The 15,363-nt window shown below is 43.1% G+C and overlaps 1 protein-coding gene across 4 annotated transcripts in view; it reads left to right on the top strand.

The window, feature by feature from the left end:
• The first annotated feature begins 3,196 nt into the window (after positions 1 to 3,196).
• LOC139630545 (dihydropyridine-sensitive L-type skeletal muscle calcium channel subunit alpha-1-like) overlaps positions 3,197 to 15,363 on the top strand; it is a 48,323-nt gene continuing 36,156 nt past the window's right edge. For 2 of the 4 annotated variants that reach the window (XR_011693172.1, XM_071494109.1), the window contains exons 1-12: positions 3,197 to 3,875; positions 4,302 to 4,454; positions 5,885 to 6,090; positions 8,130 to 8,233; positions 8,326 to 8,471; positions 10,417 to 10,498; positions 11,428 to 11,588; positions 12,872 to 13,097; positions 13,650 to 13,857; positions 14,257 to 14,377; positions 14,463 to 14,577; positions 15,252 to 15,354. Coding sequence is in view for 3 of the 4 variants with exons in the window: in XM_071494109.1 (XP_071350210.1) it covers positions 3,815 to 3,875; positions 4,302 to 4,454; positions 5,885 to 6,090; positions 8,130 to 8,233; positions 8,326 to 8,471; positions 10,417 to 10,498; positions 11,428 to 11,588; positions 12,872 to 13,097; positions 13,650 to 13,857; positions 14,257 to 14,377; positions 14,463 to 14,577; positions 15,252 to 15,354 (1,686 nt within the window). In the remaining variant the exon portion in view is untranslated. The remainder of the gene's footprint in view (positions 3,876 to 4,301; positions 4,455 to 5,884; positions 6,091 to 8,129; positions 8,234 to 8,325; positions 8,472 to 10,416; positions 10,499 to 11,427; positions 11,589 to 12,871; positions 13,098 to 13,649; positions 13,858 to 14,256; positions 14,378 to 14,462; positions 14,578 to 15,251; positions 15,355 to 15,363) is intronic. The other 2 variants (XM_071494107.1, XM_071494108.1) reach the window with 2 other exon arrangements.

Below are 15,363 nucleotides of genomic sequence, written 5' to 3'. Positions count from 1 at the left end.
GAGCTCCTCAAAGTATTCCCCCTGCTGCTGATAGTATCCCCAGTCACAGTCAGCAGCTCCATGCTGAACTGGGCCAAGCCCTGCTGTCCCTTCCTGAGTTGAGTTCCTTCTGGTTTGCCAGAACTTCCCTGAACCAACAGTTCTTCTCCAGAGCCTCCCCAAACTCCTCCCATACCTGGGTATTTGCCTCTGTGACTGGCGCAGCTGCAGTCGCAGTCACAGCCCCTCTGATCTGCTGGTACCCATCTGCCACTTCAGGCCCCACGTCCAGCTGTGCCCCAGCTCTAACCCTGTCCACCAGCAGGTTCTCCAGTTGCTGACTGTCTCTCCTTTAATTTATCATTGATTTAGTTCCAGCTTGTAGTGATTTCACACTTCATTGAAGTGAACCAAAACACCCTGTCTACTCATCATCTGTGTTTCAGTAATCGCATGTTCATTCACAGAGTGAGGTGTGCAGGTTTAAATCCTATGTGATGTGCCCAAATGTGAAACATGAAGCGGGGGGACTACCAGCCCTAGGGTGGAGGCCTGTGGTCAGACAACAAGACAATAGGTTCCCTCACTTTCAGCTGCAGTGTGTCCACAGTCCTCATACACACACATCTTTATAAACCCACAGTGTCAAACAGCTGTCAGACAAAAGAAGACTCAGGTCACAAACAGACTGACTCTGTATAACAGTAACATGTACATCAACACTCAGTTAACACAGACATTTTGTTGTGTTGCAGTTTTATATTGAAATAGTTTAAATTCATTTAGTTTCAATGTTTGATTTTAGTCTTGTTTTTTCTTCTACTGATAATTTGATTTGTCTCTTTAAATTCAGTTTTTAAATGAGTTTATGTTCAAGGACACAAGGACAATATGAGGCTCACATATCAGCTGATGGCCAGTGTCAGTGGAGTGTAGTTAAAATAGACATTCACCACATGCCTCTGCTGAAATGAGAGCAGCCATCAGACTCTGCAGCGGTGTGTGAATGTGTATGTGACGTGAACAGACTGAAGGCGACCAGTGTGAAGTTGTCAGAAACATGAGAAGGCAGATTATTGGATGACTGAGTCAACAGTGAAAAACAAAGAGACTAAAAAATAATTTCTCCCATCATATAAAAACAATGGAAACAGCTCTGACTATGTCTCACGTGTGGTTTAATAAATCTGCTGCATGTTGTTAGTGAATTCAAATAAAATTAACACATGAATGAGTGCAGGTTGAATTCAAACATTCAAACCACAGCCACTGTTGTTGTTTTACAGGAAAGCCTGGAGTACATCTTCCTCATCATCTTCTCCATAGAGTGCTTCCTGAAGATCGTTGCCTATGGATTTCTGTTTCATGCAGATGCTTATTTAAGAAACTGCTGGAACATCCTGGACTTTGTCTGTGTATCTGTTGGGTAAGTGGATCAGTGTTCAGACTCACTTCAGAGAGACCGAGGTCCTGGTCTATCCTCTGAGGATCTGACCCCCTCCACCTCATCCGTCTTGTTTTTTATAGTTTATAGTGTCTAGATACTAAAATATAGACAGAATGAAATCTTCATCACAGAGTGGGTGGAGCTACAATTAAACAGGTAATTTAAAGGTAACTAAACTATTTGGTCCACGGATCAGTTTTAATAAAAAATAAATAGATAGATAGTGATGATCAGCATATTTTCATCATATCTTCATCACATTTTCATCACATCACATCTTCATCACACCTTCATCAAATCTTCATTACAACTTCATCACATCATCACATCTTCATCACATTTCCATCGTCATCACAACCTCATCACAACCTCATCACATCTTCATCACATCTTCATCAAATTTCCATCACATCTTCATCACAGTAGAAAAACACTGAGCCTGTGAGAGGCTTCATAAGTGGAGGTGACATCAACAACTCTGTAGTGTTTGTGTTACAGCTTTAAATGAATAAGATAATGAATGCAGCATCAGAGGACTGTCTGAGGACAACAGGAAGGAAATTATCACCAAACATGGTCAAAGACCCAGAGACCTCCTCCAAATAGTTTCCTGTGACCATAGCTGCTGATCTGATTAAGTTTCAGGTGCATGAGACCAAGGCCAGAATGACTAATCAGAACAGGACGGACCTTACACATCAACAGTGTGTGGTTGCACAGTGAAAATGGACTCCATGGAAGAAGGCCTGCTGAAATGCATGTAGGGAAATGTCCCGTGGACAGAAGAAATGAAAACTCTGTGTTTACAGGAGAAAGAAGAACACCATCCTCTCTGAAATATGGAGGAGACTTAGTTCTGTTATGATATGTCAGATTACGAAGGCGCTCTGCAGTGAAACCTGACCTCTGTCTCAGCCATATGTCATGTGGACTCATTGAACTGTTGTGAAGAGGCTTTGTGTCCAGTTTAGCTGAACTGGATTCAGGGACAAGTGGACAGGAGGCTGAGGAAAGGAGCTGGGGAGCACAGAGGATGCAAGGACAGAGCTACAGCCCTGCAGACTGAGCCATTCTCTGGAAAGGCCATGAGGCTGGATGGACAGATTGGACAGGTGGCAGAACAGGGGAGATGTTGACTGGGACCCCTGATGCTGGAACAGGCCGAGACACTGGTTACAACAAGAACTCAACAATAAATCATGAGGTTTGAAGTTGGCCAAAACGTAGATACAACAATCTGGAGAAGAGTGAAGTGCTAGAGGATATACACTGCAGGGAAACAGCAGAAAGCAATGGAGGATAGACACAACCCTAACAGGGTCTCTGGAGACCTGGGGCTGAAAGTCCAGCTGGTCTCTGGAGACCTGGGGCTGATAGTCGGGCAGGTCTCTGGAGACCTGGAGCCAGTGTTCCCTCTAATTTTTCATGTGTCTGGGCATACACACAAGCTCCCTGAGCACACTGAGGACCATTGTGAGCAACACTAGATGTGCACGCTGTGGCCACACACCAGTATCACACCTGATCAACACCTGGGATCATAGCAAGTTACATGGCTTATTAAAAGAATCAATCAACAGCAGCAATTTCCATTCGTTTACTTTTAATATAAGTGATTTGGCCCACTTAAAATGAAATGCACTGTTGCTAGCTAGCTAACTTGCACGGCGCCGCGGCGCATATGGGAAGGGCACCTACGTAAGCAATGTCAATGCTGTGATTGGCTGCGTAGCGTAAGTGAACCATATCGTATCATTGGCTGGACATCTGTCACTCACTGTGTTACACTGCAGAAAGTTACTGAAAAAAATGTTATTGCTCTAATTAATTAACAGTTTATGTTGAATTTTATTTTATGCGCTGTATAGATTTTCTTGTGCGCTGAGAATGTGTGAGCAGTGCGCGATTGCGCAAGCGCGCAGCTTAGAGGGAACATTGCCTGGAGCTGAGGCTTGGGCTGGTCCCTGGAAACCTGGGTCTGAAGCTGGGGCTCGTCTCTGGAGACCCAGGGCTGAGGCTGGTCTCCAGAGACCTGGGGCTGATAGTTGGGCTGGTCTCTGGAGACGTGGAGCTGAGACTAGGGCTGGTCCCTGGAGACCAAGGGCTATATTATAACTCAGTGTGATTCAACGTTTGTATTTCTGAGGAGAGAGGAGGGAGGAAACACCAGACCAGACTTCACTGAAGTCTGTGATCAGGCCGAGACACCCCCTCCCACCACCACCACTGCTCACTGCTTTGCCAGTATCTTCTGGGAACTTTTGAATGTTGTCAACCATCTGATCACATGTGTTTGTGTATCGCAGGCTGTTCACTGTGGTTGTGGATGCCATCAACCACATCAGTGGAGTGGAGGCTCCGGTCGGAGAGAAAGGTGGTGGCTTCGACATGAAAGCTCTGCGAGCATTCAGAGTCCTGAGACCTCTCAGACTGGTCTCTGGAGTCCCCAGTAAGTAACTGATCTACTGCTGACTCAGAGTCTCGACTGTAAAATGTTTTCATGTCATAATCAATCACCTCTCTTTGACTACTGTTATTTCATTATCATTACTGTATTATTATGTATTATTTATTATTAATAGTAAGAAAGGTAAATAAATCCGGCCCATATTTGGGGTACATGCTTGTTTTTTTTCTTGCTCAGTATATACCTGGGTCCATAGCCCGAGTCTGGCCCATATACAGCATAACTGTCAAATGCTGCTTCCACATTTGGAGCAATTGAGGTGAACACAGAAATCCTCTGGCTGTCAGCTAGTATCTTATGATAGCAGCTGGAATCGGCTTAGATGTGGACGTATACGAGATGGGCAGAAGACCCAGGAGTTTCATTTTGTTTCTGGTGGACAGTTGATTTATTCTCATTGTCACTCAGGCCTGCAAGTGGTGATGAACTCAATCCTGAAGTCCATGCTGCCTCTGTTCCACATCACCTTACTGGTCCTTTTCATGGTCACCATTTACTCCATTATGGGACTGGAGCTCTTCAAGTGCAAAATGCACAAGACCTGCTACTACACAGGCACAGGTACAGTAGGATTTTAACCCTAACCTTGTAGGAATATATATATGGCATCAGTCTGACTCACGGATCCCGACCTCATTCAGTGGACCATGTAAAAAATATGATACTCTCTCTCTCACACACACACGCATACACACACACACAGAGTCCCTGACAAGTGAGGCTGGATGTAGCATGGAAGAGAGACTGAACACATGATTTGTAGGAGGAATAAAGAATCAGTAGGTGGAGGTGGAGCTTCAATAATGACTAATCACATGAGCTCCTCTCATCCTCTGTAAAAGCAGCAACAGGTGAGGACCTCAGACTGAATGAACACGTAGCTGAGGGGCAGGTGATGTTGACCAGCAGCAGATTGGAGTGACAGTACTGGACGACTCTCTCCAAGTCAGCAGAGAATTAAAGAGACTGCTGTGTTAATGATACGTATAGGTCTGATGTTTACACCTGTCTGATGTTTTCATCCGTATGATGTTTATAACTGTATGATGTTTACACCTGTCTGATGTCTACACCTGTTCCTTAAGAGCTTGAATGTGTTCATTGAGCCAGGGCTGAGCTGTACGTGTAATAATTAACACTGACAGGTAGAGACATCCACAGGTAAGAGGGGTGTTGGTTTTGGAGAGTCGACAATAGTTGTTGCTGATGAGTGAGCAGAGATAATTGATATGAAAAATGCTTGCTGACGGTACACCAGTGATAATTGGATGGCTACCATCTTTGCGGAAAAATCTGAAAATATAAATGAATAGAAAAATTCAACAGCAGCAGACTGAATAACTCATGATTTCATAAATAAACATGAGATCTGAACTGGAGAGACTGAAAGGAGCAGCAGATGAGAACAAAGACATGGAACAAACAGAAAATCCATATGTCCATCATGTTTTCTACATGCTTTTTTTTTAACTTTGTGTCTCACATCCAAAACACATGAAGGACAATATATAAAAATGAGTGTGTGGTAGAAACCTGATGTCTTATATGAACACCACACCCAAAAGACATCCAGGTGCAGATCTTTAGGGTCTGGAGTTGGTTTGGAGAAAATTCAGGCAACAGGTTGGATCAGGTTAAGCTCTGCCTGTCTGGGGTGGGTACATTTTCTGGACTCATGATGGATGCTGTAACTAACTTCTTGATTTTGCTGCTGGGGGATAATGTTCATGTTGACAAATGTTTCTGATCTTAAAGGAGAAAAGAAAGTTGACCTGATGTTGTTCAGCTGTGGTAACAAACTGACTGAGGTTGTTATAATAGTGCTGTGACATGAACATGTGCACTAAAAACAATGGTGTTTAAACTTCATGTGTGGTGACAGCCTCATATAACCATCAGTGAGTGATGCTACCATGGAGCAGTACATTAGCGTTCTCCTACAAACACGCAGACACCAGGCTAACCGTTATGTCCCCTACTCTTGCCTTAAGATATCATTGCCACCGTGGAGAATGAGAAGCCAGCTCCATGTGCCCAAGCAGGGAACGGTCGCCGGTGTACCATCAATGGCACAGAGTGTCGTGCTGGCTGGCCAGGCCCGAACCATGGAATCACCCACTTCGACAACCTGGGCTTCTCTATGCTGACTGTGTACCAGTGTATCACCACACAGGGATGGACCGATGTCCTCTACTGGGTAAGGTGTCTAGAGTTTGGTCTAGTCTAGTCTAGAAGCCTCTTCTCCAGGTCACCTTCCAGCTATCAGGACGTTTCCCCTGAAGCTGTGCACACGAAAGTTTTCATTGATAATTTCATTGCGTCTTATTTTTATTTTAATGTCAGTCTGATTTCTGGACCAGGATCTGGACCTCCTCTTTAACCTGTTTAACTCTCAGCTGATACCTTGTGATATTGTGTTTTATTTCTATTTTTTCTATTTCATTTTTTTATATCTATATTGCTTTTGGCCTGTGGTACAAATTTTTTCTACATTTGATTTGTTTGTAACCCGACACACCTTGGCCCACCCTCACAGGTGTTTTACTGGCTACATCTGAACATCTTCTCAGGACAGTGCTTGATTGACACCTCCCACACTGTCCTGTTAGCTTTATCATTTCCAACAAAGCCTAACCTAGGTCAACCTGAGCAGAGGTCACTTGTATGGGTGGGTGGGGCCTTCAAAGAGTATGACAGCACTAAATCAACATTAGTGCAGCTATTATATATGTACAGTCACTTTATGATGTTATCAATTGGTCCTGGTCCTGGTCTATGGTGGTTCCTGCAACAGGAGCTAATCTAGACATTTGCAGAATAGACCTTCTGCAAATGTCTAGATTAGCTCATTCCGAGTCTGTTTCAGTCTGTTGAAACTCTTTTAGTCTGGTTAAGTCTGGTTGAGTCTCTTTGAGTCTCCCTTAGTCTCTTTGAGTATCTTTGAGCCTGGTTGAGTCTCTTTCAGTCTGGTTGAGTACCTTTTGGTCTCTTTGAGCTTGGCTGAGTCCCTTCTAGTCTGGTTGAGTCTCTTTTAGTCTGGTTGAGTATCTTTAAGTCTCTTTGAGCCTGGTTGAATCTCTTTTATTCTGGTTGAGTCTCTTTGAGCCTGATTGAGTCTCTATGAGCCTGGTCCAGTCTCTTTCAACCTGGTTGAGTCTCTCTTAGTCTCTTTTAGTTTGGTTGAGTCTGTTTTAGTTTGGTTGTGTCTCTTTTAGTCTGGTTGAGTCACTTTGAGCCTGGTTGAGTCTGTTTTAGTCTGGTTGAGTCTCTTTGAGCCCGGTTGAGTCTCTTGGAGCCTGGTTGAGTCTCTTTGAGTCTGGTATAGTCTGTTTTCCATGTCGCTGTGTAAGAAAGATGTTTTGGTATTATTCACTGATGTGTAGACATTAAAAGGCCAGTGAATCACGAGTCAGAAAAGATGGCTGAAATGTGTGTGAGGAGGGGTAAAGGGGAAATAGAACAACTGTCAGATGGAGCTGAGAGGGGTGGGAGTGCCACTTGCTCTGGGTAACAGCATAAGCTAAGGGGGACATGTGTTTGTGTCTTGATCTGTTTTGAATAAGTCAGTGAAGCATGAAGCTGACAGAACTCTCCTGTCTGAGGCTGCACACTGAGAAAATGTATTTCTGTAAACTGCTACTGACCAGTTTGTCTCTTTGTTGATTAATGGCTGAGTGTGAAGGTTTTTCACACTGATACTCTCTCTCCAAGCAGCTGGTGCTGCAGCTCATTGTGTTACTCAATAGACTTGAATCACGGAGGAAGTAGTGAAACTCATTAGTCAGAGTAATTATAAGAGTAATAGTCATTTCTGCAGACCACTGAGTCAGACTACATGCTGAGGTACATACTTGTTACTGTGAAACTAATGGCAGCCTCTGATGTATAGAACCATAGGATACTTACACATATGTATATAATTATTTAAATAATTTATACTTAATTTCCACTCTGTCATCATAGCATTTTAGTATATATATATATATATGTATATATATATATATATATATATATATATATATATATATATATATATATATATATATATATATATATATATATATATATATATAACATATATATAAAACATATATATATATATATATATATATATATATATATATGTACTGGGAATGTATATCTATCTGCCTCAGTGCGTGTAAGATAGTAACAAAGTGTATTCCCATGTACATGAGTTTGTTTTCTTTTAAAAGGCAGATGTGCTTTATCTGACAGGTAAATGATGCCATAGGAATGGAATGGCCATGGATCTACTTCACCACACTCATCCTTGTTGGGTCCTTCTTTGTGCTCAACCTGGTTCTGGGTGTGCTCAGTGGGTAGGATACTGTAAACGTAACCACTACTCTTTCATTAATTTACTCTCTGCTCTGTCCTTTTCTCACAGATTATTTCTCTTGTTTCTCACTAGTGAGTTCACAAAAGAGCGAGAGAAAGCCAAGTCCCGAGGTGAGTTTCAGAAGCTGAGAGAAACCCAGCAGCTGGATGAGGATCTGAAAGGCTATATGGAGTGGATCACTCAGGCTGAGGTCATGGACAATGACCAGGAGAGACAGGGTAAGACACACATTACAAGATCAATGCAAATAAGCAGCAGATCCTTTATGGGACGATCTCCTGTTCTACCACATCCGAATGGCGTCTACTGGATCCAGGTCTAGAGACTGAACTGGACTCACTGTCATGTTGATGAAACCAGTTTGTGACATGGAGCATTATCCTGCAGGAAGTAGCTATTAGAAGATGGTGAACTGTGGCCATGAAGGATGAATATGGTCAGCAACAAGACTCAGACAGACTGAGACATTCAGACCAAGACTGATTGGTGTTAAGGCCCAAAGTGAGCCAAGACCACATCCCAACACCATCACACCACCACCACCACCTGGACAGGTTGGTTCCATGGATCCAGACTCCGACCCTACCATCTGCTGCCTCAAGGCCAAGAATTTCATCATTTTAGGGGAAATGCCATTTGGCCTTTTTTATGGCACGAATGCCAAGACATGTTTTAAAATGCATTTTGTTATCATAGATCAATTTACCAGAGTCTGTGAATATGTAAATATATTTCATTTCAGAAAAAAACTTGTCACTTTCAGCAGATGAATGTTAGAACACGCTTCAAGTGTCACACTCACTTAAGTCATTTTATAGAGTAATGTTCAAATATTCAGCTCAGTGGCATCAGGGCAGTAAGGCAAACTGTCAAAGTTAAAAATAGACATCAATTAACATGATACTGAAATGAAGAGATATCTCTCCTTACATCTGATCTCAGAACAGCTTTCTGTCCCATAAAGGATCTGATGCCTGTTTCATTCATCATGTAATTTAATGTCCACTGGTGGTGGCAGCAGGGTATTGTCCCCGAAGCAAGTTTGACTTCCAGCTGTGTATCTATCGTCATTTTCGTGGGTGTGACCGTTTCCTGTTAATAAGGGCTGAAGCTTGTCAAGCAGAGAGGACAGCAGCCTACCTGGGATCATTTATGATGTTGCAGCATTATACGCATCTGCAGACATGTGCAGAAACTAAAGTAAATGACCTACTTACACTCATTAATCATCTCTGTGTGAGATCTGCTGTATATCTGGGGAGTTCCAGATGGAATACTGTTACAGGAAGAGAGAGAGAGAGAGAAAGAGCGAGAGCGAGAGAGAGAGAGAGAGATAGGTGATGCTGGCACTCAGAGCAGAGAGTTAAATAGGTAGAGGTTAGCAGTACAGTGTGTACACAACCAGTCCAAGCTGCAAGGACTGACCTCAAATTTTGACTGCAGCATGGGCACAAAGGTGGCCGCAGGATGTATAATTTTTTTGGAGCATCATGGCCAGAGGAAGGGGCAACGACGGCCATGGCCTACCCTTGCTGCCTCAGCAGAAATCCAGATCCATCAGACCACCCATCCACCTGTCCAGTGATGGTGAGTCTGTGTCCACTGCAGCCTCAGGTTTCTGGTCTTGGTAACAGGAAGTGGACCCTGACATGGTCTCTGCTGTTGCAGTCCATCCACCTCCATGCTGATGTGTTATAAAAAGTGGTTATCTGAGTGACCACAGCCTTTCTGTCAGCTCCAACCAGTCTGTCCACCCTCCTTTGACCTCTGACCTCTTACCTCCGACCTCTTATTCACACAGAGCTGCTGCTCACTGATACTTCTGTTGTTGATCAGCAGCTTCACAAACACTTAGACCAACAGTCATGAAGCTCCTCTCCTGGATCTGCTGCTGACTCATGATTGGCTGATTAGATATTGGTCTGATTAAGGAGATTGACAGGAGTTTAATACCTGGTCCTGGACCTGGACCTGGACATGGTGGATGTCTGTAAAAAGTTTAGGTGAACAATGTTTTTAGTGCAGTTGGGGGCTCATCTTTTTCAACCCACCTCAATTTGCAGGCCTGACAAACACACCAGTCTACACGTTAATAAAGTTAACTGATCTATACTGTGTGTGTGTGTGTGTGTGTGTGTGTGTGTGTATGTGTGTCTTCATTAGGTCTGATCCCCTTGGAAAATGGAGGATCAGAGAATGGCAGTGTCGGCAAAATGGACACGATGCAGCTGATCATCTATTATTAGTGAGTCCAGCTTCACACTGAGGCTGTGTACACACACGTGTCATGAAGGCTGAGCTGTGTTTCTATTAACATTAAATATTTTCATTAATATTAACATTGTAGCATTTCTACTTGTTTACTCATTTGACAAAAGATGATAGAAGATTCAGTCATGATGGCTTAGGTAATTCTGTCAGGGCTCATATTCACAAAGCTCCTAACCTCTTTAAGTTAATGTATGTCAGTCCTGACTTCAGGACTTCTTATGATTTTAACTAATTCACAAAGACACTTAGAGCTAAAAATAGCAGGTAAGTCTAGGAGAAGTTAATAGTAGTGAAGCAGACTCCTGACTTACTAAGGATTGCAGCCATCTGTGAGGGTAAGGGGTTAGGGGTTAGGGTCTCCGAGCCACTCTATTCACCAAACAATAAATGCTGGTTTTCACATTTAGTGAACTGAATGTTCTCTCAGGTCGACACAAACCTTTCATACAGATGTATTTCTGTCATAATTATGCCTTTATTTGTGTATTTCGTACTGTTCTTTATTTATTGTTTTCAGCTGTAACCAGCACAGACTGGGTTCTCATCAACCTAACACTGTGTTTGTTGCTTGTTCAGAGTGTGAGCTAAGGAGCTTCTCAGTGACAGGAGGTCTCAGCAGTTTTGTGAATAGCAGAAAGTTTTAGTGTGACTCAGGTGGACCCTGAGTGGTCAATTCAATGATTTGTGAAGACAGGCCCAGATACATGACCTGATAGATTGTGGTGATAGCTCCTCCTCCTGTCTTCAGCCAACACCGTCTGATTTCTCTGCAGGAAAACTTATGATCTAAAGTTCAAATGCAGCAGGACAGTGAAAGGTGGGGGTTATGTGTGGGGGGGGATGATATAGGTCGTCAGCGTTTATGAAAAGTCTTCTCTCTGGTCTTTCCTCCTTTTTATGCAGTAAACTGGCTCGTAAGTGGAACCGCTGGTTACGGCGTAAATGCCGAGTGTATGTGAAGTCCAAACTGTTCTACTGGTGGGTCATCATGCTGGTCTTCTTCAACACGCTTGCCATCGCCACGGAGCACCACAAGCAGTCTCAAAAACTCACAAACTGGCAAGGTCAGAGCATCACACACCACAGGCCTCCATGCTCTTAATCCTTTTCTTTGATCGGCTTTCTTTTAGTGAGCAGAGGACCACACTAACACTGCACAGGCTGCTCCTCTGTCCTGGATCAGTACCACACATTGGGTAAAATAAAGGACTAAAACCAGTTCATCTGACTGGTCACATGATGCTATAAAAACCATTAAACCATTGAATCACGAGTTTTTATAAAACCTGTTCTGGAGCTGATGTAAGGAGGATCATCAGGAGGAGCTTAGAGCTTCATCATCTGACATCATACAGGTTAATGACATTGCATCTCTTCAATATAAAAAAAGAATGAAATAACTTTCTCACAAAGATCAGCAAATTTCCTTCAGTCTCTACTGATATTCCCTCCCTCTCAACCTCCTTCTGTAATCACAGAGTCCTGCTCCTTCAGAAAAAACAGACACAAATTCAAACAAATTATATTAAATTATATAATCATTCATCTATGTCTTTGGAAAACCATGAAGTTATTATGAACAAAAACCATCTACATTCAGCTCAGCTGGTGGTCTCATTAGTGAGCCTTTAACAAGTTTAACTGAGAAATCTCTGGATCCTCCTGAAATCAGTTCAGGATCTAATTATGAAACATTTAACTTGTTCTCAATCTGTCCTTGCAAAAGGTTTTCATTAGAAACAGCAAAAAATATTCTGGCCTGTGCTTGAACTTGGTTTCCATGGTAACAGCCGATCAGATTTGGTCTTCAAAGCTGTGGGGAAACACAGTCTAATACTACAGAGAGATCTAAACACCTAATGATTAAATATTCAGTCAACAACAAGGAGGGAAGAGAATCCTGCTCCCTGACCTTCTGGTTCCCAACCCTCTTGTTTCAGACCCTCTTTTCTTCGACCCTCTGGTCCCTGACCCTATGGTCTCTGACCCTCTGGTCTCTGACCTGTTCTAAGACCCTCTGGTCCTTGACCTGGTCTCAGACCCTCTGGTCTCCAACCCTCTGGTCCATGACCCTCAGGTCTCTGACCCTCTGGTCTCTGACTGTCTGGTTTCTGACCCTCTGGTCCCTGACCCTCTGGTCTCTGAACCTCTGGTCTTTGACCCTCTGGTGCCTGACCCTCTGGTCTAAATGTAATGATTTCAGTTGATAAACTGCTTTCACAAGTAACAAATGATTTGAAGGAAAAAGTGAGCATGTATTATCATTATATATATCATATATCATATACAATATAATTCATCTGAATTCTGTGGTAAGCTTCGTCATCATCTTCCTCCTCTTGGACAGACAACGCCAACAAGCTGCTGCTGTCCATGTTTGCCCTGGAGATGCTAATGAAGATGTATGCTCTGGGTTTACCCTCTTACTTCATGTCGCTCTTCAACCGCTTCGACTGCTTTGTGGTGTCCACTGGCATCATGGAGCTCATCCTCGTCCACATGGGTGTCATGTCGGTCATGGGGATCTCTGTGCTGCGCTGCATACGCCTGCTCCGCCTGCTCAAAGTCACCAGGTGAGAGACCTGTGAAGCCATTGTGTGCAGTGTGTAGGAACTCTTCATATTTGATGTTTACTAGCACAGATGATGTGTTATCTTAAATTTATTTATTCATGTATTTATTCATCAGCAGGTTAGCAACAAAATAATCTTATCAGCAAAATCAGTAAATCAAAAACAAAAGTCAGGGGCATCAACTAATAAATAACAATAGAATGATCAAAAGAAGACTTCAGGTTAAGGAGGTGGATTCATCTGTAAGTTGTTTCTTTTTCTTTTACCGTTGTCTTTGTAATGGTAAATAGGTGATGATGAGGAGGAGGACCCTGATATCCCAGACTTCATTGTCTCTCTGGTCTCCTCGGCTGTTGAATCCTTACATTTTAAATTAAGTCTAAACAATCTGAAATTAGTGCTGATTGCAGATTGTAAATATTATTATTATTAGTAATGATAATCTTCTTCCAGTTGGAGCATGAATGTGTCTGCTGGACAAACTGTCAGTCAGATATAAATGACCTCCAGCTGATTAACTAATTACCTTTTGAACGGATGTTGTTGCTGCAGGTACTGGACGTCTCTCAGTAATCTGGTGGCCTCCCTCCTGAACTCAGTCCGTTCCATTGCCTGCCTGCTGCTGCTCCTCTTCCTCTTCATCGTCATCTTCTCCCTGTTAGGTATGCAGGTATTTGGAGGGAAGTTCAACTTCCCCAACCAGTCGAAGCCCCGCAGCACCTTTGACAGCTTCCCTCAGGCCCTTATCACTGTGTTCCAGGTCAGCATCCACCGCTCTGACAGATAATAATAATGCATGTTATCATATAAATGTACTGTGTGAGGTCCTTGAGGTCCAAATGGAGCCAAAACTCTGCTAGTTGAATCATCAGTAGCACAGAATGAGAAGAGAGGAAAAAGAAGTTAATGTACCTGAAGTATTGCTGTTGTACATGTGCATTGGTTCTGGAACAGTTCTCGGAACCACTCATCATTAACTGCAACAACAAAGTGGTTCCTCAGAAACTGGTTGAAATATGTTTAAATTGTTTTATTCGAGAGAATCATGCGTTTTTGTCTGGGAAGACTGTCGTCATACAAACATTTACATTAAATTAAAAAGATGGTAATGGTGATGTCACTATAGTGACAGTGATGATGTGTGAATGATGTGTCTCAGATCCTGACAGGTGAGGACTGGAATACTGTCATGTATGACGGCATCATGGCTCATGGAGGACCCAGCATGCCTGGCATCCTCGTCAGCCTCTACTTCATCATCCTCTTCGTCTGTGGAAACTGTATCCTTAAAGCGTGTGTGTGTGTGTGTGTTAGTTGTTTGTGGTTGTTCAGATCACCGTCAGTCTTTAACTCTCCTGTCATCAGTCATACTTCTGAACGTCTTCTTGGCCATCGCAGTTGATAACCTGGCAGAGGCAGAGTCTCTCACTTTAGCTCAGAAGGAGAAAGCAGAAGAGAAAAAACGCAAGAAAGCACTGAGGTACAACTTCCTGGTTATACGTACTGTGAGCTGTGAGAAGCAGCACATTTTCACATTATCATTAATTCACAATGCGTATCCAGAAGTATGTGGACACCTGAACTCTACAGCCATATGAGACAGTTGAGTATGTCATTGTGAAACTATGTCCTGGTCTCTCAGCCTCAACTCTGCTGGTTTCAGTCCATCAGGTGTTGAGCCTGCTTCCCCTCAGACACCTCACCCTCACTGAGGTCTAGCTCTGATGTTGATGATGAGCTCTGGCTCAGAGGTATTGATGGGCAACTGCTTTTCCTTCTGTGTGCTAAAGGAAAAGCAGCTCAGACCAATATTTACAGCTGGCTACACATTCAGACAGGAAGTGGTCCGCTAAACTCAGATGCTTCCATCATGTTATTATTGTAATAAAGAAGATTAATGATGCCTCTTGGTGCAGTGGTGGAGCTGTACACCCCTCCAGCTTCTCTAGAGAAAACCAATGGTTTTATTCAATAATGGCAGTGAAGTCATTGTGTTTGTATGAAACGCGGGTGGGAGTCCCTCTGCCTGGACTCCCATGGGCCTCAGACCAGTCAGTAAAATCTGGTGCACAATTACAATATGTAAAGTGTGCTTGTTTAAATCAGAACATGATGATTTAATGTAAATGTTACATCCTCCCTCTGTGAATTCAGGGCAAACATGCCAGACAAGGTATCAGAAGAGAAGGCAAATCTGGCAAAGAAGCTGGCTGAGCAGAGGGCAAAGGGCATCGAGGGCATCCCTACTACAGCCAAGGTGAGGCAT

This window comes from Trachinotus anak, unplaced genomic scaffold (genome assembly GCF_046630095.1).
Source record: "Trachinotus anak isolate AG129_WGS33_773 ecotype Australia unplaced genomic scaffold, CSIRO_AGI_Tana_v1 ptg000013l, whole genome shotgun sequence".
In the NCBI taxonomy this organism is placed as follows: Eukaryota; Metazoa; Chordata; class Actinopteri; order Carangiformes; family Carangidae; genus Trachinotus; species Trachinotus anak.
The sequence above is the reverse complement of the archived record's forward strand: the minus strand, read 5'-3'. Positions and strand labels throughout refer to the sequence as shown.